This window comes from Dendronephthya gigantea, unplaced genomic scaffold, assembly GCF_004324835.1.
Source record: "Dendronephthya gigantea isolate DGI-Jeju-01 unplaced genomic scaffold, DenGig_1.0 000333F, whole genome shotgun sequence".
Taxonomy (NCBI): domain Eukaryota; kingdom Metazoa; phylum Cnidaria; class Anthozoa; order Malacalcyonacea; family Nephtheidae; genus Dendronephthya; species Dendronephthya gigantea.
Window position 1 is genome coordinate 58,349 of NW_021163343.1, and position 27,502 is coordinate 85,850.

Sequence of the window (27,502 nt, forward strand, 5' to 3'; positions counted from 1 at the left end):
CCGCTCTATGACGTGAGTAGGTTTGTCGTGGCGAAACATAGTCGTGCGGCTAGATTGCTGGCACGTCATCCAATTACTAGTGTGAAGCTACCACAGGATTCACCACAGGATTCGCTCTTCCTCCGAGAACAACAAAATCGAACATATGCGAAGCTAGCACGATATTCATCCGCACTAAATTCGATACGTAAACACAATATATATTTTTTTTTATTTTGCCGTTAAAAACAGGCAGTATATCAATGAAACTGGTATCGATAGAAAGCTTACATAACACAGATTCCGAATATTTAATTTTTACCCTGGCCCAAATTTGTCGTCGAATCTTACAGCTCCTGAAACGCAGACGTCTGCCAGCCTGAGATTCGAAATCGCATATAATGATGTACGTTAAATGCGCGTTGAAGTACGAGCGAAGTAAACACCAAACCAGAGAGGTGCTGAAACCACCTAACGCTCGCCTGCACTGTTTGTCTAGAATAAGGAATGTATGAAAGGTATCTGTATGAAGCACAAATTACCGATCTTTTTATTAGAAACTACAAGGCTAAAATCCGCTTTGGAAGGTAATATTAAGCACAAACTTCAGATATTAGTTGTGACCTCAGAATTACTGGCCAAAACTGGCCTCGGAATTACATTAGTTTTATTTGTGACCAATATTTCTTCCGTTTCTCACAATCCGCGCACGTGATATCAACAGGTAAGTTAACGGACCAGGCAAAATGCCCTGCTTTAAGCCGGGCGCACACACAACGATTTTACGGTAGTTGGTCCATTCAGGTTTAGACATATAGGCAGCCCTTGCCCAGACATGTTTTCCTTCTCGCGGCGCTCGTGCCTCGCGCGTGTACGCGAGTCTACTTGGTGTAATCTGACCAAGTATAGATTGCCAGTCGCCACATTTTGATGAAAACATCCATCTAGACAATCTAGACAGGAATCGGCCGACTAAAATCGTCGTGTGTGCGCCTAGCTTTATGAAAAAGACAAGATTGGATTTTTATACCTACACAAAAAAGGATTATGCATCAAACAACGAAAAGGTATGTACATAAATCTTATAGGGCCCGGTCTACAATTTAACTGGCTTTAATAATATATTTGCATGTGTATCTACATAAATAATATGCAAATATATGTCACATGCGTTGCCATTTGCCTTTGCATTCCGAGCCTATCGGCTTTCTACTTATAAATACTTATGTGCTAAAGCTTGTAATTGCGAATTATCTGACAATATTCTTTAAACTTTAACGTTGGACTATGTTTTATATATATTCACTCCCTGAATGATTTCTATATTAAGCGATTGAATTTTGATACGGCATGTCACAACACAATCTCATAATTTATAATTGTACATGTACAATACAAACATATGGTAGCATACAGGTGAAAAATTTGAAAGTTTCTCATTTGGCTTAAGGTTGTACAAATACTTTCGTTAAATATGATTCAGCTACAACTTTGAACTAAAAAAGACAGGGCTACACAATAGCCCTGAAAATCGTAATGAGCGTGATAACTCTGGATAACTCTAACATTGACCTTATCATGATGCTAATAAGCTTAACATTTGCCTTATCATTTGATAATTTTGAGCAAAGCTCTCTTTATTATTGTATAAATGTGTACCAAATGGCACTGAATAGTTACAATGCATATCGATGACTTATATTTATGATGATTCCTCTGATGTAAAGCCATAATATTTAAAAATATAGCATCTTAACATTGACCTTATCATTATGCTAATTAGCTTAACATTCACCTTATCATTTGATAATTTTGAACAAAATTCCCATTATTTTTGTGTAAATGTGTACTAAATGTCACCATATAGTCACAAGACATATCGATGAGCTATATTTATAAAGAATCTTCCAATGCAAAGCCATAATATTTAAAAAATATAACATCTTAACATTGACCTTATCATTATGCTAATTAGCTTAACATTCACCTTATCATTTGATAATTTTGAGCAAAACTCTCTTTATTATTGTATTAATGCGTACCAAATGGCACTAAATAGTCACAATGCATATTGATGACTTATATTGATAATGATTCCTCTGATGTAAAGCCAAAGTATAGAAAAAAATATAGCATGTTAACATTGACCTTATCATTATATTTTGTTGTATAATGTTCACTCCCCCCTGGTAAATGGTTCTTTTGCAACAAATAGACTCCTTAAGTAGATAAGTTGAAAATAATGGGAAAATAAAAGTGGCATCTTAACATTCTACTTATCATGTAGTGTGGACGCGGACGGGGACAGTGACGGGGACGGGGACGGGGACGGGGACGCGGACGCCAAGACTATAGCAATAGCTCTCTTGCACTAAAGTGCAGGCGAGCTAAAAACGGCTTCAAAATTTATGAAACTGGTATCGATAGAAAGCTTACATAACACAGATTCCGAATATGTAATTTTTATCCTGGCCCAAATTCGTCGTCGAATCTTACAGCTCCTGAAACGCAGACGTCTGCCAGCCTGAGATTCGAAATCGCATATAATGATGTACGTTAAATAAGCGTTGAAGTACGAGCGAAGTAAACACCAAAAAACGGCTTCAAAATTTATGAAACTGGTATCGATAGAAAGCTTACATAACACAGATTTCGAATATGTAATTTTTATTTTGGCCCAAATTCGTTGTCGAATCTTACAGCTCTTGAAACGCAGACGTCTGCCAGCCTGAGATTCGAAATCGCATATAATGATGTACGTTAAATGGGCGTTGAAATACGAGCAAAGTAAACACCAAAAAACAGCTTCAAAATTTATGAAACTGGTATCGATAGAAAGCTTACATAACACAAATTCCGAATATGTAATTTTTATCCTGGCCCAAATTCGTCGTCGAATGTTACAGCTTCTAAAACGCAGACGTCTGCTAGCCTGAGATTCGAAATGTCCGTGAAATACGAGAGAAGTACGCACCCAAAAACGGGTTCACATTCAATGAAACTGGTATCGATAGAAAGCTTATATAACACAGATTCCGAATATGTAATTTTTATCCTGGCCCAAATTCGTCGTCGAATGTTACAGCTCCTGAAACGCAGACGTCTTCCAGCATGACATTCGAAATGTCCGTGAAATACGAGCGAAGTACGCACCCCAAAACGGGTTCACATTCAATGAAACAAGTCAAACCACAGGCAGCCCGTTCACTGCTGTTACGTCATGCTATATACGTAACAGCAGTGACCGGGCTGTCTGTGATGAAACTGGTATCGATAAAAAGCTTGCATTAATAAATATAAATAAAAATAAATAAGTAAATATAAAGCTTCGGTTAAATGTGTATCGTACTACGGTGGCCCATAGGGGACATGCCATAAATATAAATATATGCCTTTAGAATTTTATATAATGCCTTCAGAATTTTACATGATACCTTCAGAATTTTATGTGATGCCTTCAGAATTCTATATGCATGATGCCTTCAGAATTTTAGATGATGTCTTCAGAATTCTATATGATGCCTTCAAAATTCTATCTGTGTACAACGGCAAAACGTCGTTTATTACGTCCCATGAAGAACGTCTGCATTTCAGGACCCAGTGAGCGCTATCTCGAATTAGGCTCTATAGAATTGTCCCTAAACGTAAACACAATGTTTTCAACGTCTTATATCTCATTAAATTGGTACAGTTGATAATATACAACAACGTTTTATCATAACATTTATTTAAAGAAGTATTCCAACCACGTCGTCGTCGTGTTGCCGTCCTACATGCTTAACGTCCCTATAATATGCGGAATACGGAGTAAGGAGTGCGAATGCAGAGTATAGAGTAGAGCGAAGGATCAGAGTATTACAATATTTATGTAAGCGGTGGCAGCGCTACGGGGGTGTGTTGTTTGCCCCCCAGATCTTTTCATGTTACGTAAGTAGTGTAATACTCTTTTAACTTTTAAATACTTTTCTAGTCTTTCCCCCCAAAACATTTCTTTGACCCCCAATTGCCCCCCACTCATTTTAACCTGGCGCCGCCACTGTATGTAAGAACAAACAAGGGACGTTGCGAAAAGTGCAACCCAGGTCCTCCGGCAGGAATCGAACTATAGCTGAGGTGAGGTTACGGGTATAGGGTTATATGACGTTTGAGAGATTTTGAAGTGACAAAATTCTGCTGATTTATAGGGACTAGGCCATGAATTTGATGAATTTTGAATTAAAAAATAAAATTGCCATTTTTTAGCTTTGTGCCCAAATCTAAATTCTACAACTTTATTCTAACAATGCTACACGCTTTTTAAAAAACATATCTTTGCGAAAGCCTTCAAATATGGTGGATTGCTTTAACAGAAAAAAAATTCAGATTGCATCAGTTAAACTCTCCCATCAACCAAATTGTTGTGAAATGTTCATGTAAATCGCATAAATCCATATGCTGCCTTAATCTCAACGCATGCCAAATGTAACGATAGCCTCCAAGTCTCCCAGAGTCCTCCATCATTTATGCGATTTACATGAACATTTCACAAGAATTTGGTTGATGCGAGAGTTTAACTGATGCAATCTGAATTTTTTTTCTGTGAAAGCAATCCACCATATTTAAAGACTTTCGCAAAGATATGTTTTTTAAAAAGCGTGTAGCATTGTTAGAATAAAGTTGTAGAATTTAAGATTTGGGCACAAAGCTAAAAAATGGCAATTTTATTTTTTAATTCAAAATTCATCAAATTCATGGCCTAGTCCCTATAAATCAGCAGAATTTTGTCACTTCAAAATGTCTCAAACGTCATATAACCCTATACCCGTAACATCACCTCAGCTAAAGTTCGATTCCTGCCGGAGGACCTGGGTTGCACTTTTCGCAACGTCCCTTGTTTGTTCTTACATACAGTGGCGGCGCCATGTTAAAATGAGTGGGGGGCAATTGGGGGTCAAAGAAATGTTTTGGGGGGAAAAACTAGAAAAGTATTTAAAAGTTAAAAGAGTATTACACTACTTACGTAACATGAAAAGATCTGGGGGGCAAACAACACACCCCCGTAGCGCTGCCACCGCTTACATAAATATTGTAATACTCTGATCCTTCGCTCTACTCTATACTCTGCATTCGCACTCCTTACTCCGTATTCCGCATATTATAGGGACGTTAAGCATGTAGGACGGCAACACGACGACGACGTGGTTGGAATACTTCTTTAAATAAATGTTATGATAAAACGTTGTTGTATATTATCAACTGTACCAATTTAATGAGATATAAGACGTTGAAAACATTGTGTTTACGTTTAGGGACAATTCTATAGAGCCTAATTCGAGGTAGCGCTCACTGGGTCCTGAAATGCAGACGTTCTACATGGGACGTAATAAACGACGTTTTGCCGTTGTACACAGATAGAATTTTGAAGGCATCATATAGAATTCTGAAGACATCATCTAAAATTGTGAAGGCATCATGCATATAGAATTCTGAAGGCATCACATAAAATTCTGAAGGTATCATATAAAATTCTGAAGGCATTATATAAAATTCTAAAGGCATATATTTATATTTATGGCATGTCCCCTATGGGCCACCGTAGTACGATACACATTTAACCGAAGCTTTATATTTACTTATTTATTTTTATTTATATTTATTAATGCAAGCTTTCCATCGATACCAGTTTCATCACAGACAGCCCGGTCACTGCTGTTACGTATATAGCATGACGTACCAGCAGTGACCGGGCTGCCTGTGGTTTGACTGGTTTCATTGAATGTGAACCCGTTTTGGGGTGCGTACTTCGCTCGTATTTCACGGACATTTCGAATGTCAGGCTGGAAGACGTCTGTGTTTCAGGAGCTGTAACATTCGACGACGAATTTGGGCCAAAATAAAAATTACATATTCGGAATCTGTGTTATATAAGCTTTCTATCGATACCAGTTTCAATGAATGTGAACCCGTTTTTGGGTGCGTACTTCGCTCGTATTTCACGGACATTTCGAATCTCAGGCTAGCAGACGTCTGCGTTTCAGAAGCACGTTGGGGATTTTTTAGCTTGAAAACGCTCACTCGTCACCAGTTCCCTGATTGCATATTTATAAGCGCAGTCAATTATATTGTGCAATCGTCTGATTCATACTTTAACACAAAAGATCGGTATTTTACGTTTTATGGCCGGAAAGAATCGTCTTTGTTGGCATGGTAACTAAAGAAGGGATCTTCGGCTGTCTGTTGAGCTTAATTTGGTTGCATTTCTACGTTTAGTGATGGCTTTATCGGCGTTTATGTTAAGGTATGTTTGAGCAACAACGGCTCTCTAAAATTATTACGTTTGCGTGTTCATCTATTACTCTTTATTCATAAAGTTTTCTTAAAATCTAAAACGAGAGGATTTTAGAACAAAATCTGAGCTTTCCAAAGATGTATAATACAGGCTGTTGTTTTGTAATTGCAGGATTTTCAACCAGGCTGCTTTCCCATATATAGTGTATTTCAATTATTTGAATGTATGTCATGGAGACAATTAATCTTAAATCATGTCTAAGCGTAAACAGCACTTCGATATTGGTGCCTGGGCAAGAGAAAATAAGGCGAAACGACAAGAAATCGTCGCAAATAACCGTACGATTTCGGATTTGAAAGATTGTATTCAAGCAAGTGAGAGAGAAATTAAAGATCTCAAGAGGAAGGTAGCTACATTTTAAAGTGTTTGTCTTATAAAGTCTGGTGTTCTTAATAGATGCTCAATTAATTTTCATTGTTGATGTGTTTGCACACCAGAAGGTTTATATTTGGTTTTCATATTTGGTTTATATTATATTTTTTGGTATGAAAGAGCCTGTGATAATTTGATATCACTTGAAATTTTGAGGAATTCTGCATATGTAGTCCCTAGTTTTGAATATTTTGGTGTATTTGGAAGTTTGGGAACTTTCCTGAGGCTCATGTGTGCTTATGTATGTTCATTTTATAGAGGGGACTGTTAGTAAATGAAAAAGTCAAGCTCCCACATCATTCCCATCCAAAGACTTCATCAGTTGTTAACCAAACCTGTAGCGAGAAGCTTGATCTTCCTGAGAGTACAGCACGAAAAAGAAGGAGGTTGATGTTTGATCAAGCAGAAAGAATAAATGCTAAGTCTTCTGATGATAAGAGCTTGAAAAGGAAGTCTGCTTTGGATGGCTTATGGAGTACTTTAATTAATTCCACTACAGCACATGAGATGAGATCGTACATGGAAAAACCTCCATTGGTTATTTCAAATGTTATTCCCTCTATCATTAATGAATCAGTTGTTAAATATGAGCACAGCCAAAAGAACCTGGTGCGGTCACTAGGAGTTCTCTATGAAGGTGGTGTTTCCAGCAAAAAACAATACAACAGGAAGCGAAGTCGAGAAGTATTTGAAACTGATGATCATGGTAAGAAGCACCAAATTACATACATGAAAGGATGCAAAGTTCCCAAGCTTATGGAATACAAAAAAGTGAGGCGCTTTGTAAATTCTGTTGACATTGGCGAACTGAAAGAGATTCCAAGAGCCAACCATTCAGCTCTTGACAAACAGCAACAATCTGACGATGAAAGCAGTGGTGAGCATGCTGTGTCAGGTTGTTATAGAGAGTTAGAGTCCTTCCTACTTAAGATAGCTAGCCTGTATTTAGTTCTAGATAATGCACAACCTGGGTTTCTTAATTGGTTTGGTTTACGTAAAGGCATGTTTCAGGTATCAATAGGAGCAGATGGGGCCCCATTTGGTAAATATAACCAGGCAACAGCTTGGCTTGTTTCATTTTTAAATGTCGCTGATAGAGTCGCAAGCTGTGATGAAAACTACTTAATATGTGGGGCAAATTGCTCAGAAGAGCACCAATCAATGATTGAGTATGGTAAGTTACTTAGAAAAGAGATGGAAATTATTGAAAAGAAAACATACCTCATTGAGGGAATTTCCATCTCTTTTTCATTTGAGTTATTGCCAGCAGATATGAAGTGGTTAGCATTTATCTCTGGGGAGCTTCCTAACTCAGCCACCTATTTTTCTTCATTTGCCAACGTTTCGGAATCCGAAAAGAGTCAAATGGGTAAAACTTTTGGGTCAACTAGTGATGATTATTTTCAACCATGGGACTACCAAAAACGTTTGGAGGTTGTAAAACGTGTTGAAAAGTACAAGAGTAAGCTTACCCAAAAGCAGCTAGTTGGCCGCACTAAGGTAACTCAATTCATTGCAAGTCAAAAATCTCGACAAGAATTTGAACCTATTTTGGGGCCTTTTATAGACAAGGCTGTTGTAGAACCATTACATCTGGCAAACAATAATTGGCAATTTTTGTTCACAGAATTGTTCGAATATGTTTTGTACTCAAAAACAGTAATTCCATGTAGTGCCAAAAAAATAACAGATTTACCAAAGAGCTGCTGTTTGAGAAAGTTTTTGTCATGTTTAAAAAAGAAAGTAAAAGCAAATAGGCTGTATAACTCAATTCTTCGGTGGTTTAGAGAAGGTCGTAAAACTGGCAATGCTTTTCACTTCAGATTCACTGGTCAAGAAACCAGGTTGATGTGTAATGGTTTTTCAAAACTAGTGAAGGTTTTACTGCCAAACAATTTAGACTGTTATGAAGATCTTATTGTCTATGCTATATCATTTATGGCAATTAATCTCAGGGATGCAGTGTCCATATTTTCACGAATAACAGATATGAGACAGGAGCTCCTTGCTAAGTTAAATAGGTGTTGTGTTAACTACTTTAATGCAGCTGCATTATTTCTCAGTAGGATTACGGTTAGTGTTTGGACAGTGGGCAATGTAGTACCAGTGCATGCCAATAAGTTGTTTGAAAAGTTCAAAACAGGATTGGGTTTAAACACCATGCAGGGACGGGAGGCAAAACACCAACGATTGGGGGAATACTCTAAAAATACCACATATCAGCACAGATGGCAACAAATTTTCAGACATGAATATATCGCATTAGTTTGGATGAGGGAACAAAACCCATACATTGATACTTACTGTAAGACCACATTTAAGTATGTGCCTGAACGATGTAATACGGATGATTTTTGTCACTGTGGCCTTTCTAAAGATGTGTTAATGGATGAATGTGAAATATGTTCTTCTAAGGTTGTTACATTTATCAAAGAAAGTGTTGGAAAGAGAAAAGTCTGTGCCAGTTTGCACAAGTATTTGAAAAAATGATGTTATATACCTTTTTAACATAATGTATTATATTTTATATATGCAGTTATTTATGTAAATTTACACTATTTATAAAATAATGTTACACTATTTAAAAAATAATGGAAAGTGTAATTAATTAATTTGTGCATATTTTTTGACTATTTTAGTTACATGCACACTTGAAAATTTGTTAATAAAAGAAGAGTTTTGAATGACTATGGAATGTGTGTATGCAATGTGTATAGAAAATAATGACCACTGAGAGGGGCATTTACAGACAATAATTGATAACATTTCAGTTATAAAAGGTGTTCAATTGTTAGAATAACTCAACAAAACAACATCAAAAGTTGTCTTTATTGTACCCTCATTTATAAAACATTGATCTAAAACTGTGGTACCCCATGAGTGTTCCAAAATCCATAGTGGCATTGCACTTTAAGTTGTTCAATTTTTACTTTGTAGGAAAGTTTGAATGGTTTTTCCTGAGATACAATGGCTTTAGCTTCCCCCATGTTCGCAATAGTTTTGATCAAATCTTTGTGGATACCAGCAGCTTGTTTAAATATATAAATAACTTTTCTCATGTTGGTAAATTCGACAACGTGCTCTACTGTTGTTTTAATTGTTGTAGTTGCAAAACAAGTATTCGCTGTGCATATACGCACAATATGTTCAAAAATTTTACACGGCAAATCTCTTACAAGAACTATTTTCCATCCTGTTTTGACAAGAGCTTTCTTCCTCAGCCTCCTCATTATCTGAGAATGCCAAATAGATATTTCACGAATCGCAAGCGGGTGTATTTCTACCAGATGATGCTCCAACTTTTCGAATTCGTCGTCGGCATTCACTTCTTTGCAAAGTTTACCTGCTATCTTAGCCAGATTCTCGAACATTTTCATGTATTCCACATATTTTGGACTTCTTATCCCAAAGCGTTTCAGGTATTTTTCTTTACCGCTTGATACTACTTCCCTAACGAACAAACTTAGATCATTGTCACTAGGAGTACAAGCCGCCATCTTGTTTTTAATTTCGTGCTCTTGCCAAAGTGATGAACCTAGCCTCGCTTTCGTGCGCGAGCGTTTTCACGCTAAAAAATCCCCAACGTGAAGCTGTAACATTCGACGACGAATTTGGGCCAGGATAAAAATCACATATTCGGAATCTGTGTTATGTCAGCTTTCTATCGATACCAGTTTCATAAATTTTGAAGCCGTTTTTTGGTGTTTACTTCGCTCGTACTTCAACGCGCATTTAACATACATCATTATATTATGCGATTTCGAATCTCAGGCTGGCAGACGTCTGCGTTTCAGGAGCTGTAAGATTCGACAACGAATTTGGGCCAGGATAAAAATTACATATTCGGAATCTGTGTTATGTAAGCTTTCTATCGATACCAGTTTCATAAATTTTGAAGCCGTTTTTTGGTGTTTACTTCGCTCGTATTTCAACGCGCATTTAACGTACATCATTATATGCGATTTCGAATCTCAGGCTGGCAGACGTCTGCGTTTGAGGAGCTGTAAGATTCAACAACGAATTTAAGCCAGGATAAAAATTAAATATTCGGAATCTGTGTTATGTAAGCTTTCTATCAATACCAGTTTCATAAATTTTGAAGCCGTTTTTTGGTGTTTACTTCGCTCGTACTTCAACGCGCATTTAACGTACATCATTATATGCGATTTCGAATTTCAGGCTGGCAGACGTTTGCGTTTCAGGAGCTGTAAGATTCGACAACGAATTTGGGCCAGGATAAAAATTACATATTTGGAATCTGTGTTATGTAAGCTTTCTATCGATACCAGTTTCATAAATTTGAAGCCGTTTTTTGGTGTTTACTTCGCTCGTACTTCAACGCGCATTTAACGTACATCATTATATGCGATTTCGAATCTCAGGCTGGCAGACGTCTGCGTTTCAGGAGCTGTAAGATTCGACAACGAATTTGGGCCAGGATAAAAATTACATATTCGGAATCTGTGTTGTGTAAGCTTTCTATCGATACCAGTTTCATAAATTTTGAAGCCGTTTTTTGGTGTTTACTTCGCTCGTATTTCAACGCGCATTTAACGTACATCATTATATGCGATTTCGAATCTCAGGCTGGCAGACGTCTGCGTTTGAGGAGCTGTAAGATTCAACAACGAATTTAAGCCAGGATAAAAATTAAATATTTGGAATTTGTGTTATGTAAGCTTTCTATCAATACCAGTTTCATAAATTTTGAAGCCGTTTTTTGGTGTTTACTTTGCTCGTACTTCAACGCGCATTTAACGTACATCATTATATGATATTTCGAATTTCAGGCTGCCAGACGTCTGCGTTTCAGGAGCTGTAAGATTCGACAACGAATTTGGGCCAGGATAAAAATTACATATTTGGAGTCTGTGTTATGTAAGCTTTCTATCGATACCAGTTTCATAAATTTGAAGCCGTTTTTTGGTGTTTACTTCGCTCGTACTTCAACGCGCATTTAACGTACATCATTATATTCGATTTCGAATCTCAGGCTGGCAGACGTCTGCGTTTCAGGAGCTGTAAGATTCGACAACGAATTTGGGCCAAGATAAAAATTACATATTCGGAATCTGTGTTATGTAAGCTTTCTATCGATACCAGTTTCATAAATTTTGAAGCCGTTTTTTGGTGTTTACTTTGCTCGTATTTCAACGCGCATTTAACGTACATCATTATATGCGATTTCGAATCTCAGGCTGGCAGACGTCTGCGTTTGAGGAGCTGTAAGATTCAACAACGAATTTGGGCCAAGATAAAAATTAAATATTCGGAATCTGTGTTATGTAAGCTTTTTATCGATACCAGTTTCATTGATATACTGCCTGTTTTTAACCGCAAAATAAAAAATAATATATTGTGTTTACGTATCGAATTTAGTGCGGTTGAATGTCGTGCTAGCTTCGCATATGTCCGATTTTGTTGTTCTCGGAGGAAGAGCGAATCCTGTGGTGAATCCTGTTGTAGCTTCACACTAGTTATCCAATTATCCCTGGCAGTGTGCTAAAGGACGAGGCAAAGATCTGGTTGAGTGCTATTTATCGACGGTTAGCAGGGAGGCGTGGGATGCGCAATCCATTTCGCGGCGAAATTTCTCGGCACATTCCGTATGCGATGTTTTCATTATTTGCGCAAGTCGTAAGAGCCATGAATGGTTTTGTCGAGCCTTTCTGTTGCCACAGTATAACAACGCGAATGCGGAATTGATTTCCTTCACGTCCATTCGCCTGGTTCAGAAGTTTTTGTCGTTTGTGTCTGGTTTCCCTAGCGAAGAAATCACACGTGCACACTATTTTAAAAGAAATCTTGCATCTGGTTCTCGAAAGGGACATAATGTTTGGCTATAGTTGTATCCGATGAAAAGAGGTTTACTTTCGCGTACAAGATCAAGCAAAGGAAACTTTTAATTTCGTTTAATTTTGGAGAATGGAACTGCCATGGCTTTCCACAACATAATTAACGTTTATGGTAACTTTTTGTTTTGTTATGTTGATGTGCTAACAACATTCTATGTGTACATGTAACAAGCTAATCAGTCTTTTCAGTTGAAGGTATATGTTTACATGTTTCAAATTGTTAAAGATCGAATGTTTGTAAGCACATCAATGGAATGATTCTGAATTATTTACGAAAGTTTATATTGCCGCAAGATTTCTTTTAAAATAGTGCTAGGTTATGAAAAACTATGCATGGGGACATTTGTCAACCTTATTCAAGAAGAGAAGGAAACCTAATACGGTGTAGCAGCACCTATGAACCTGCCATAAAATAACTGAAATATATAAAAATATTGCCTTCATTGTCACATGAGTGACATGATTTTTTAGATTTTAGATTTCCTCTGCAAGTCATGCAATAAACAAAAGCCAAATTATTAGTATTTGATCATTAATACTATTTGGGTTGTTGCAATGACTTGCAGAAGAAGCCTAAAATCTTGAAAATCATGTAACTGGTTTGACAGAGCAACATTTTTATATATTTGACTTCTTTTGAGACAGGTTCATGGTTAGGTGCAGCAAGATTTTAGTGTAGGCTCTGTGACTAGGTGTAATTAACAGCATTATGGCAACCTATATTCATATATAGGCCACCATCCATATACTTAAATAACTATTTAAATTCAGTTATACAGGCTAGGATCAGCAATTATGGTACCAAGGCATGATTTCCCTTGCTTTCTTGAGTATGGTTGATATATGTAAAGACAACAATGACAACACTGCAATATGTTAAATGCCATGCAGACAGCTTGCATTGAATCTTATAAGAAGGCTTAGCCAAACAAATGAACATTGAGTGTTCAGACTTAATTATTATATCAATAATAGATTCGGGGACATCACTAGAAGCATAATATTCATATATACATGTTTAAATGAGGGAAATAGCAATCAATATCAAAACAAATCAGTTGGGCTTGCATACAATGAATATATATATATGCACAATTAGGTTTCTAAAAATAGCCCCTAATAGATTTCCTTTTATGAGTTCAACTTATTAATCATTGGAAGGAGTTTGACTTACCCATTTGATGTTTTCTGCTAGTTATATATATTACCAACTGCATTGTTCATGCAACATATTTTATTTTTACAATCATTTTTTGATAAAAGTACATACCTGTTTAAACACACTATTTGTACAAGTCACTCTATTAGGAGTATGACATTGATAACTTCATCACTATTTTATTATCAATGGTGCAGTTCCTATAATGTACATACTGTATATTGCTTCAAACTTTAAATGAAAAGTAACAACATCACTATAATATATATATATATATATATATATATATATATATATATATATATATATATATATATATATATATATATATATTCATTGTCCCCTAACATAGAGAGCAATAATTACTATTCAACATTTAGTGTATAGTTTTATTACATCTTTTTTACATCCACACTACTGTTCCATTTACATTAACTGCACATGGCATAAGTGCAGAAATTTACACACAGCTCATCAAAACAGGACAATATTAATGTGTTTTGCAAGAGATAAAGCACTACATATATTATGTGTGGCTTAATTTTTAACATTATTAATGTAAAGTTGTATTGTGTATTTTTAATCTCTACACTACAGTGCCACTTACATTAAGTGTGCCACAGACCTATTCCAAAAAACAGCATGAGGTCTGTTACGAGTTATGCAAAAATGAGCCCAGTCCGGTTTTCTGCTGTCAAAATTTCAAAATAATTTCTTATTTTTAAAGTTTGACTGGAAAAACTTTGTTTTTGTGTAGCTTGCAACAGGTGCAACTCGAAACAGGCCTCTTGCTCTTTTTCAAAAAGGTCTTTAAGTAATGCACGCTACAAACAATTTGCATTAAAGCAGGACAATGTGTCATTGCAAGAGATAAGGCACTATGAATATGAAATGAATATATAATTGTGTGGCTTTTTAACATTATTAATGTATAGTTGTATTGTGCATTTTTTAATCTTTACACTACAGTGTGATTTACATTAAGTGTATCATAAAAAATGTTTAATGTGTGCTACAACCAATTAACACAATGTTGGATTAAAATTAAACACGACAATGTTTCATTGCAAGTGATAAAGCACTATGCATGTGAAATATATGATTTTGTGGCTTTTCAACATTATTATTGTTTTTAATCTCTACACTACAGTGTGATTTACATTAAGTGTGTATTAAAAATGTTTAAATGTGTGCTACAAGCAATTAACACAATGTTGGATTAAAACAGGACAATGTGTCATTGCAAGCGATAAAGCACTATGCATATGTTTGTGTTTCATATGATTGTTTGGCTTTACTAGTTTACTTAAAAATAAAGTGTTCAGATTTCATTTACTTAACATAACATTGTGGGGAATCTGTTATATGTGGTACAAGCAATTAACACAATGTTGCAAGTGATAATTAAAGTACAAATATATGAATTTAACACATTAACGGCATTAGTTGAACGCTAATTTTTTTGCAGAGATAAACGTATAAAAAAAGGAATAATAAAATACCAGATAAGAGAAATTTGCTAACACAAATTTTCTATAATCCGACTGATTCCCAGCGCTGTTATGTTAACTCATGACCGCATCCACACTACAGTTATATGTGCCATTTCTCTCACTCTCAGCTGGACAAAAACGAAACAAATTCGGGGAAATTCTGAATGTATTATTTTTACGGTACCGAGTGTTGAACTGCACTGAAATTATAAAGCACTGGAGTTAGTGTTTGAGCAAAATTATTATATTATACGGAAAAATTGCCTGTAAAAAGACCCAAAATGAAGAAAAACGTGGGCTCATAAATGAAGAAGGGCTGTTTAGTGCGTATAACAATGCTAACCACCAAAAAAACCGAAATTAGTACTGCTGGTATTACTCGCACCAAATTTTGAATTAATGTCCTCATCAACTGTGTTTGTTATAATATTGAGTTAGTAAGAACGCCCGGAACACCAGGTTTGTGGGGTTATGGAAGTGTGGGACAACTGTTCTATATGCTGTATTTTTTGTATCTGCGAAGAGCTGGGTGCTGAGCGGTTCCCAGGGCATATGCTCGTATTGAAAAGCTGGATCTTGGGAAAAGTCGATTAGGACATATACTGATTTCCAGCTGGGTCCTAATCTGCCCAAGACATATACTTTTACCGCGCGGATTTAGAGCTGGGTCCTGAGTCGGCTAGAACATATACTCCATTTAGAGCTGGGTCCTAGTCTGCCCTGCAAGACATAAACTCTGAGCTGGGCCCTGGGAAGAAATGATCAGGGAAATCTTTCTTAGAACACTGATCTGGCTCAGTACATATACCCTTATGCAGAAATAGAGTGAATTTGTAAATAGGAATTGGCTTTATGCCAGGTTATCAAATTTCGTAAAGAAAACGTGAGGTCTATGGTAAAATTGCGACCTAATCCTAGAGCAATTGCCTCAACCACTTAATTCTTTATTTTGTATTTCATTAAATAAAGCAATAATGACATTGATATATATTATTATTGTAATGTCCAAAGAGGATAATGTTTATATTGTGATGAATGTAAATATAAAGATAATTTTTTTTATACTTAGTATGCATGGGTGAACATTGGGGGCGTATGGAAATATGCTCCAGAACAGAGATATATATGAAACGTGTGGTGTAGAGAGAGATAGAAAAACTGATAATAACTGAGTTTGTTCAAAGCTAAGCGAATTATTACATTGGCGACCCCGCCAGGATTCAGTTGGAGTTCCTTTTACTTCACTGAGTCGGAAAAATGCCTGTTACTCGAGCTCAAGAAGCCCAGCAAAATACCAGGACAGATGTGGCAACTAATACAGAAGAAACGGGCTGTGACGAGCCTTATCGATCGGGTTTTGAGAATGAGTTGTTAGCAATGGTTAAGGAGCAACGAGACCTTCTGCAAGAGTATAAAGCACGGCAGGAGGATAAGATATACGAAGTGGTCGGGATTTTAAGCAACGCAATACAGCAGCTTTCTGATGATTTTTCTCGTGTTTGCGATCGGAATAAAGAACTCGAGTGTATTGTTTTTGAATTACGTAACAGAGTGCAGTCAGTTGAATCGAAGATGGATATAAGCCAACAGCGATTGGAGAAAATTAACGCAGGGGTGTTTGCTTCGTTACATGAACGAGTCAAACAAGAACTTCGCGAAGAATTCCAGTCTCTTATCACAACGGAGCCTCAAAAATCGGAAGCAACAAAACCTGACGATTTCTCGACAATGCTTAACCGGCCAGAACGTAAACAGTCGCGATCGAAATCGTTGCCTCGCATGAGTACACCCTATGCTCAAGTGGACATTAAAGAGAACCCAGAATGTTATGGTACTGCAACTCGTACAGCTGATTCTTCTGGTCGTCCAGTTCAGAAGCCTGCAGTATTTGATGGTCGTACTCCTTGGGAAGCGTACAAGACGCAATTTGAAATCGTAGCAGAGATTAACCGATGGGATGGAACGGAGAAAGCTGCTTTTCTAGCAACTAGTTTGCGAGGCCAAGCATTGACAGTTTTGTCGAATCTACCGCCCGAAAGCCGTGTTCATTATCCATCGTTGGTGGCAGCCCTCGAAAGTCGATTCGGGAGTCAAAGGCAGGCGGAATTGCATCGAATGAAATTACGCAGTCGAGTTAGACACCGAGAAGAAAGTTTGCCGGAGTTGGCTCAGGACATAGAAAGATTAGCGAAGTTGGCATATCCTAACGCATCTCCTGCAGTTTTAGAGACATTGACGAAAGATCAATTTATTGATGCCCTTACAGACGACGAGCTACGTTTGAGAGTGGCCCAGGCAAGACCGTCGTCTCTTCGAGCAGCTCTTGGCGTGTCGCTGGAAGTAGAATCGTTCACTCTCGCGGCGAAACGTAGAACTAAATTTGTTAGGACAGTGCGAGAATCGCCAAGAAATGGGACACAGGGAGATATGGTTTCTGAGGTCGATGCTTCATTACAAAAAAAATCAAGAGTTTTTAGCTGAACTGAAGCGAATGACGAGCGAGTTACGAAAGATTGTCAGTGAGGCGAGCCAGAAAAGACGTGAAGACAGGTCACCAATCAGAAGACGAAGGTGTTGGACGTGTGGTTCTGAAAAGCATCTGCAACGAGAATGTCGAAAATTCAAAAACGAGAATTCCACGCAGGATGAAGCCAAAAACAAGAATTCGGATCAGGGAAACGAGGAAGTGTCGAGTCTGAAGGGCGGGGCTCGACGTTAACGGAAAGAGCCCTAAAGAAATCGCCAAATAATATTTCATGGCAGAAAAATGACGGACTCTTTGTTGAGGGAACACTTGAAAAAAAGTCTATTCGTATGATAGTCGATACTGGTAGCAATATATCGATTGTGAATAGTCGTGTCTTGCCAAAGATTGGTTTGGATTTGTCAAGTGTTGAACCTGTCAACAATTGTTTGCGGTCGGTTACGGGTGAAAAGATGTCCCTGATAGGGAGAATTGCGTTAAGAGTTGAAATAGCTGGACGGGAGTTCCTTCAGAATTTCTTTGTGGCAGAGATAGGAGAAGACTGTATTCTCGGATGTGACTTTTTGGAGCAACGTGGAGGCTGTTTGGATCTCGTAAATAAAGTTATGACAATTGGGGACGTCCAAACTCCCATTCTGCCGAATGGGGAAGATAAAGACTTTAGTCCTCCTTGTTATCGGGTTGTTGTACTTGAAGATACATGTATCCAGCCTCATACTGAAGTTATCATTCCAGCTCGAGTGCTCGATTATCCCGGAGCGGTGGATTACGGACTTATTGAACCGGACGTTCGAGGAACGATTCCAGAAATTATTGTGGGTAAAACGTTGGTGAAGCTCAATAAGGAATCGCCTGTGGTACCGGTGAGAATGGTCAATGTGGCAGATGATGTACGCAAAGTTTTGGCTGGAGTTGATTTGGCAAAGTGTGAAACCATTTGCTCTGTGGCTGAACTTGATTCAAATGAAGAAGACGGTGAACATGGGCCAACCAGTTCAAGCAGTATGATGGGAGAACATTTGAACCTACTTTTCCAAGAAAGTGTAGCGGAACTAGATGAATAGCAGAGGAACGAAGTTTATGAATTTCTTTGTGAAAACGCTGATTTGTTTGCAAAAGACTCCAGTGATCTCGGGAGGACGGATATCGTTACCCATCGTATTGAGACTGGAGGGGTAAGACCAATCAAACAGCCACCTAGAAGGATGCCGCAAACAAAGAAAGTAGTAGCTCGTCAAGCAGTGAAAGACATGCTACAGCAAAAAGTAATAGAACCTTCAGCAAGCCCTTGGTCGTCACCAGTTGTCTTGGTGAAGAAAAAGGATGGCACTATGCGTTTTTGCGTGGACTATAGAAAATTGAATGACGTAACAAGAAAGGACTCTTATCCTCTTCCCAGGATTGATGAGACGTTAGACGCGTTAAGTGGTTCAAAATGGTTCTCAACGTTAGATCTAAAGAGCGGGTATTGGCAAGTCATGATGAACGCTGAAGACAAGGAGAAAACGGCTTTCACCATTGGAGAAGGACTGTGGCAGTTTCGTGTAATGCCATTTGGGCTTTGCAATGCACCAGCGACGTTTGAGAGATTGATGGACTATGTATTAGCTGGGTTGCCGTGGAGTGTTTGTCTGGTCTACTTAGACGATATAATCGTTCATGGGAGGACATTTGCAGAGAAACTTGGCAACTTACGTAAGGTGTTTGACTGCTTGCGAAGAGCAGGGCTGAAGCTGTCTGTCGGGAAATGCAACTTATTTCGTCGTAAAGTGAAATATCTGGGACATATCGTTAGCGAAGACGGAATCTCTACGGATCCAGAAAAGGTTAGCACTGTGAATGATTGGCCCAGTCCTGAGTGCCTTACAGAATTACGAAGTTTCTTGGGGCTATGTTCCTATTACAGAAAATTCATTCGTTAACTCGTCTGTTAGAGAAAAATCAAGCATTCATCTGGGATTCCTTAGCGGAAGAATCGTTTCAGAAATTAAAGAAAGCGCTTGTTTGCGCACCCGTCTTGTCTTTCTTGACAGAAAACGACACCTTAATTCTTGATACAGATGCCAGCAATAGTGCAATCGGAGCAGTACTGTCACAGAAACAAGGCGGAGAGGAGAAAGTCATCGCATATTTTAGTCGTTCTCTTGATCGAACTCAACGTCAATACTGCGTCACAAGAAGGGAACTGCTGGCGATTGTAAAAGCCCTGGATCATTTCCATTCATACTTGTACGGAAGACAGTTTGTGGTGCGAACGGACCATTTTTCATTGCGTTGGTTGATAAATTTTAAAAGTCCGGAGGGCCAGTTGGCTCGATGGCTTCACAAGATACAACAGTATGACATGCAAATCGTATATAGACAGGGAAAACATCACTTGAATGCTGACGCCATGTCGCGACGTCCATGTTTAAAGTTACACTGTAGACATTGTGATAGAGCTGAGTCAAAAGAAGACGCGTTTAAAGAAGTAGAATGTTCGAGTCGAGAGGAACCTTCTCCTGGTGTTTGTGATGTGAGGCGTTCCACCTCAGAGGACATACCCAACAAAAGCTTGAAGGACTCTGTAAAAAAAACCGTAAGTCAGCAGGAACTTTCCGAAATTCAAGAAAAAGATCCAGATATCGGTCCAGTTCTTCGATGGCTGAAGGTTGGGAATGGAAGACCTGGATGGTCAGCGGTGTCAGGTCGTAGCGAAGTCACCAAAATTTATTGGGCGCAGTGGGACAGCCTAATTGTGAAACAGGACGTTCTGTATAGGAAATGGGAGTCCACAGACGGTGAAGAAGTGAGATTGCAACTAATTGTACCAAAGTGTTTGCGCGAAGAGATTCTAACACAACTGCATAATCATCCTGTGGCGGGACACTTCGGAGTGGCAAAGACATTGAAACGGGTAAAAGAAAAATTCTATTGGCCGTATTGTCAATCGGATGTCAAAATGTGGTGTGCGCGTTGTGGTCTGTGCGCATCAAAGAAAGGACCAAGTCGGCGACAAAAAGCACGTCTGGGGAAATATCTGGTTGGTAGCCCTATGGAAAGGATTGCAATTGATGTGATGGGCCCATTCGTTCTCTCTGATAAGGGGAATCGTTACCTGTTGGTGGCTATGGATTATTTCAGCAAGTGGCCTGAAGCTTATGCCATTCCTAGGCAAGACGCAGAAACGGTGGCAGAAGTTCTCGTCAACGAATTTGTTTGCAGATTTGGTGTTCCACTCTAGCTTCACTCCGACCAATGAACAAATTTTGAGTCGGCGGTATTCCAGGAAATGTGCGCACTGCTCGGTATACATAAAACTAGGACAACTCCACTCCATCCAGAGTCAGACGGGATGGTGGAAAGATACAACCGAACTTTAAAGACACAATTATCTTTGTTTGTGGAAGAGCATCAACGCGATTGGGACAAATATGTACCTCTTCTTCTAATGGCGTATAGGACAGCTGTGCACAAGGCAACTGGATTTACTCCTGCACGTATGATGTTAGGGCATGAGGTTCGTGTACCAGTTGATCTCGTTTATGGATCTCCAGAATATGAACGCAAGAGTTCTACGCAGCATGTCCAAAGTCTACAAGAAAATCTGGAAGTAGTTCACAGATTTGCCAGGGAAAACTTGGAATTAAGCTACGAGAAGATGAGGAAACAGTATAATAACGACAGTAGTGCAAACCCTTTAGAAGAAGATGATCTTGTCTGGCTGTTTAACCCTCGACGAAAGAAGGGAAGATCGTCCAAATTGACGAGGCCCTGGGAGGGTCCGTTTACTGTTGTAAAAAGACTGAATGATCTGGTATATCGGATAAGGAAAAACATGCAGACCAAACCGAAAGTTGTGCATCGAAACAGATTATGGAAGTATGCTGGCCACCAATCGAATATTTGGGGTAATGAACAGTGTGAGACTAGTCGTTTCGACGTAGAGACTCAAGAAAGTGTGGATAACGAAGTTGGTGAATCTTCAATGGGAACCCTACGACGGAGCAAACGAAAGAGGAAGCCGAGAACTATTCTAGATTTGTAACATTAGTGTCATCTCCGAGTCGGTAAGATGACTCGGGAGGGAGTAGTGTGATGAATGTAAATATAAAGATAATTTTTGTATACTTAGTATGCATGGGTGAACATTGGGGGCGTATGGAAATATGCTCCAGAACAGAGATATATATGAAACGTGTGGTGTAGAGAGAGATAGAAAAACTGATAATAACTGAGTTTGTTCAAAGCTAAGCGAATTATTACAATATGAATATCGATGCGAGTAGTTCACTCATGCTGAGAATTGAATATTTCCATAGCCATTGTAATAAGGTTGTGCCAAGCGGCCAATTAAGAAATAAGTTTGTGTACATACTTCGATTATGTTGCAACTATACTTCCCAGTGCCATCTCGTTACATTTGCCGTCCAAAGGTGGAGGAAGGGGTGGATGGTGGGTTGTCTCTTTTACTCGGTCCTGAGAGCTCGGAATCCAAATGAGAATCACGTTGGTCAAAACATTCGAAACATCTCCCACTCGTGCGGGCTCGCTTTTTCAGCGGTATGCCTTCACAAGACAAACAACTATGCTAAAATGGCCGACAACAAGGATAGTATAATGCTTGACTTAAAGGCTTCAAAAGAAGGTGAAGAAAGGGGTGAAAAGTTTTGGAACACGTCGGTAACCGAGATGAATGCTTAACATGGACGACCAGCTCGAGGAAGTAGTTGGCAACAAACTGGAATTGGTTGGCCCTATGATCGATTGTTATTTATGTGAAATCGGTAAAAGTTTATGGCCTTGTAAATCCCGTGTCATTGTTTATCCCCTGTGCAATTTTTCGACATATACTAACTCTGTGCCGTGGATATTCAGGAGAGATTATTTCAAGTGGCGGTGCCACAAGACATGTGGTCACTTTTTCGCAAATGCGATCAATCAAAATGCTTTTTTCCCCAGCTCGTTTCTCAGGTGAAATATGTTTTGCTACGCGGCATTTTAGAAGGATTCCGTCAACGACAGGGAGGAAAAGGGAATCTACGTACAACGGAAAGTCAGCAATAGTCGTTTCAAAATCTACGCCATTCTGTATTGACTACAGTATGAAGACCCAGAAAGTCAATGTGTCATTTTATATTCAAAGATACACGGCTGACAATTATGCATTGGACTCAGGTCTCCAAACACTAATGAATCTAGTCTCCAATTAAATTTGGCAGTGAATGAACAGAATATGATCAATACAAACTTTACATTATTCAAGCATGTAGATTTCGTTGCAATACCTGGCATTTAAACTTGAAAAAAACAAACAAAAAATAATGACACAAATTTCCACAATTTTGTAGGCATTGAACAAATTCAGCCACAAGCCACCTGTATTTGTCATAATTTAATATACTTACCCCAATACTTGGCAATTTCAGCTGACGTGAGAAAAATGTTGGGTAGTAAATGTCTTTTGCTAACATTAAACCCTGGTGCCAGCATGTGTATCCAGCTTAGTTACTATAGCTGGCATTGCATATTAATATATTTGTTGTATGTTTGTTTGGTTTGTGGGAACACCACAATGTTAATTATAATGAAGGCCAGTACTTAGGTATAATAAACATACAGTACTGTTTCAACACACCAAACAAATATTAAAGCAGTTTCCACTGTGCCTCACGTGAGCTAAATTGGTTTGTAATAGATTCTACAATTGTGCCTTAAACCGCTATCCTGGACCTGTTAGTTTAAATGAATGTGCTTCACCTAATAATTAGCCATTATGCATTTCACATAGTTATACTGCTTACTGTAATTTAAAAGGAAAACTTCAAGTTTAGAAAAAGTGCAATAATATTTGAAATATATCCTGTACTAATGAGGGAACAGATTTCTCTCATATGTTACAATGACATAAAGTAATTAAAGTTTGAAAATTGTTATGTTTTGCTGTAGAAAAAGACAACTTATATATAATCACAATAAGGACAACTATTTAGAGTAAAATAAATACTAGCTCTAAAATAAATACTAGTAATAAAAAGTTGTAATAGAATATTCCTTGGCTTTATACATACAATGGAATGCACATTACAATGGCACACAGGAGTTAATTTCCCTGTTGATTTACCAAACATGCCCATTCAATAAATATCCCATGAACACTTCCTCATCCCAGAAGCTCGAGGAATTTAATTAACTGTTTTTCTCTACCCACAAAGAACTTTCGAATCTCTTCAATAAAATTTCTTTTTTCCCACTCGTCCCAATATTTCTCTTCTTAAGCTCTGCTTTCAGCTCAGAAACACTCATTTCTTTTGGATTTTTACCATTCCACAAGCTTATAGCCACAGCTCCATCTTGGTGCAGCACATGATGTGACTCCAAATCAACTCGTTCTCCAAAGCGTTGGCCACATTCAGAGCACATATAAGGCTTAAAAACCTCAGTAAGATGAGTTGATAACTTCTGTTTCTGCGCTGAATCAACAATCTCCTGACATTGAAGACAGGTATGGCAAAAATTGCAATCAACTGCCACACGTCTTCCACAATCACAGACTCCTTCGGAATCACAATGAGGTGGGATTCTTGATTTGTAATGTGACTTGTATGATTGTGGTAGCGGTTGGTGCTCTGGGAGATAGATATTGCGAACATAATTAGCACGCATTACCTGCCACCACTTCCATTTTTGTCAGCATTGTTGGACCTGAAAGCATAAATATTATAAAAGTAAGTATACGTGAAAAATGATACAAACCGAAACGATCTTGTTGGACCTGTTGCTCAATTCCAAGTCATTCTTTACAGCAGAGTGCTTTGCTTCCTTCCCCTGTTGCGAGATAATACCATAGCCAACTTTGTACACATCATAAAGTTTTAATGCATGATATGGTAATGCATAACCCACAGTCCAGCTGGTCACGTTAACATGATTTTGGAAGAATAAACAAAGGAGATTGAAGTAGAGTTTGCAATTCTCCTCAAGTTCTAACAGTTCTGCTTTTGTTGACGAGACTTTGTTGAAAGTTGCACAAGCATTCCGCAGGTATAACACGATTCTGCTGAGTGATAGACGCTTGACGTTTTGTACAGCTGACTCTTCAGGGAATTCCAGGCAGTCAAATAATCGATAACCATATCTGGCAATTGCAATTGCTTGTTCTCCTATTATTCTGGTAGGAATCTTGTTAAACCTTTTCTTTTCATCATCAAAGTGGTCTTTGATAGATGGCACAAGGAACAGTAAACCACAACCAAGAACTTGTGTTTCATGTTCCTCGATTACAGGCTCGGGAGCAGAGGAAGCAAGAGCAGGTGCACCTAACACTTTGATAAACTGATCAAACATCTTGCGTTGCACAGATTCTTGGTAAATGATGTTGAGTACTTGTTGCCACGCATTAATCTCGCAGTGGAGAGGTTCCGGCCTTTGCTTGTCAGCAAAAATTCCAATTCAGGGGGGTACAAGTTGTCGAATCCCATTATCTGCCATGAATTGCAGCTTCTTCTCATGGCGGGTTTTGTCAGACAGAGATGTCTTTAAGGAGCGTTCAAAATTTTGAACCATGTTTGCATGCTCTTTCCGGTCTGAATTGGTATAGGGTTTCCAAGTGTCATTAGTACCATATCCAATGGTTCCACCCATGGTACAAATATTACCTAAAACAATAATCATGTGAAATGTTATTACATTAAAATATTTATATCAAATTGAATTTGTTTGTGACAAAATATTCTACTCCTCAACATGATAAGAAGTATATCATTTATAGCCTGAATATCAAGTAGATGACTATTTTGTCACAAGGTTTGATTATTTTACAAATATTAGGTTAAATAATAAAAATTTATTAGCAATAATTGAAATACCAACAGTGTATCAGATCAGATTTTTTATGAATACCATAAGGGTACATTGCAAATTGTATTCATTAATGGCTTGAAACATGCTATTTCCCAGGTGGGGGAATACAAATTTTTGAGAGAGGTGAAATACAACTCTTTGAGTTTGGCAACACCATGGCCATCATGAACACATATTGTTTTTATTATTAGTGCTTTCTCCCAGTGGTGGATCCAGCCCTGAATTTCAGAGGAAGTGCACCAGGTTGACTTGACAATGCATACCAATGATCCGAGCCTCCAGTCGAGTGCTGAAAGTGTTATCAGCTTAGGGGGGTACTGGCAAAAGGCTTTTGGCAGCATTCTGACGGCAATCATACGAGAAAATTGACATCATAAAAGTTCCACAACCATAATTCAAATAAATTTTCAATCTCACTGACGTCTTAACTTTTCATGAAATACCATATAATGCAACAGTTTAGCTGTATTTTAGCTACTAAAATCCAACACTTGACAGAATTTTGCACACACCCCCTGCACCCCATCCTGTGATGGGCTTGGAGGTGCACACCCCCCTGCACCCACCCCCTTTCAGTGGATCCACCACTGCTTTCTTCACTCGCAACTTAGACAAGGGACTTCCATTGTAATAACTAATGTATTTTCTCCCTTTGGCAAAATGGTTTTGGCAAAACCGAATAGTCAAATTCTAATTTAAAAACCAAATGTCAGGATCGAATCATCCTCAAAGAAGCATAGAAAGAAAATTTTCATGATTTACTTACACTGTGCAACATAACAAAAGTTTTGATGGCTGGAGCAGGTTTTGAAATTGCACTTTCAGGATCAGTCTGTTGCTATACCTGTTCAGCTATCCAGCTCACAAAATTTTTATCTTTGGGTTTCTCTGAGGATGCTTCTGATATAGCTATAATTGAAACGCTGCAAATCCTCAGGGGTAAGTTTTAAGTTGTTACGAGAAAATCTCATGCACTTATGGTAAAAAATAATATAACACAATGGCCAAAAATGCTTATACCTGAGTGCACATTGGCATATGGAGAGGGATAGGTGGCAGCTTGGTTTAATTCTCCATTAGCCCAACTCTGCCAACACATGTCGGCACTCGGTTGAAATTGAACCGTACATTTCTTTCCGGCGATAGTGAGAATATTTCCTTCGAGTATAGCCATCTCGTCCGTATGCTGTTTCCACAATTCTTCTAGTATGTTGTGTTTCTCTGGCAAGCTAACACAATGTAAAAGATATTGAAAATCAGAGCTCCTTACTCTTTCTCCCAAGTTCCATGTAGTCAAACTACCAATTGACATTGTCATCTGACTTGTTTCTGGGGCTCCATCGTCTGAGAATTGAATAACGAAATGATTTTCTAAATCATTAAACCAAACAAGCTTTCTGTATAAGTGAGGTACTCTTAGGTGAAGGTCAATTAACATAAAAACTAGTCCAGTGACAGTCCTTGATACTCCAGCAACATCTTGTAACTGTGTGACATCTCCAATGTCTAAGCTTTTTACAAGTTTATCCACCGCAGAATTAGATACTGACTTTGGCAGCCTTATAGGTCAATTCCCATACAACTGATATTACGTGGAAGCCATGTTTCGGATTCTGTGTTAAAGAATGATGACTGCGTCTTGCATACTAGTGTAAATTTCCTGCGTGATACGTGATTTTGGTACTTTGTTGCTATAGCTTGTTGTAAGGCTTCGGGCGACAACTTGTATTCTTTCGTGGCATTGCTGAAAATTTTCTTGAGAAGAGTTCCTTTCCGATATCCAACAAACAACTCAGTTAAAAGTTCCTTTGGTGCATTGCCTGCAATATAATCCCATGCACCAAAGAACGAGCCTGTCTCACCTCCATGAATGAATTTGAGTGCTTTTCCAGACTCACTTCTCCTTCTGTAATGAGTGGTTGAAAATGGATCATTTATCATGGCTTTAGTCGTGCAATTATTCTCTTGTTTGGACTTTGAGAAATGTTT

The 27,502-nt window shown here is 38.2% G+C and overlaps 2 protein-coding genes and 1 pseudogene across 2 annotated transcripts; 2 read left to right on the forward strand and 1 right to left on the reverse strand.

Annotated features, from left to right (window-relative positions):
* The first annotated feature begins 16,665 nt into the window (after positions 1-16,665).
* LOC114542079 lies at positions 16,666-17,688 on the forward strand. Its single transcript, XM_028561830.1, has one exon. It carries the CDS (start codon positions 16,759-16,761, stop codon positions 17,665-17,667), a length of 909 nt encoding a protein of 302 aa, XP_028417631.1. The 5' UTR covers positions 16,666-16,758; the 3' UTR covers positions 17,668-17,688.
* A 3,317-nt stretch (positions 17,689-21,005) lies between these two features.
* Positions 21,006-21,698, forward strand: LOC114542077. Its single transcript, XM_028561829.1, has one exon. The coding sequence runs from the start codon at positions 21,006-21,008 to the stop codon at positions 21,696-21,698; it is 693 nt and encodes a 230-aa protein (XP_028417630.1).
* Positions 21,699-23,839: 2,141 nt separating this feature from the next.
* LOC114542078 lies at positions 23,840-26,825 on the reverse strand (annotated as a pseudogene).
* Positions 26,826-27,502: the final 677 nt, after the last annotated feature.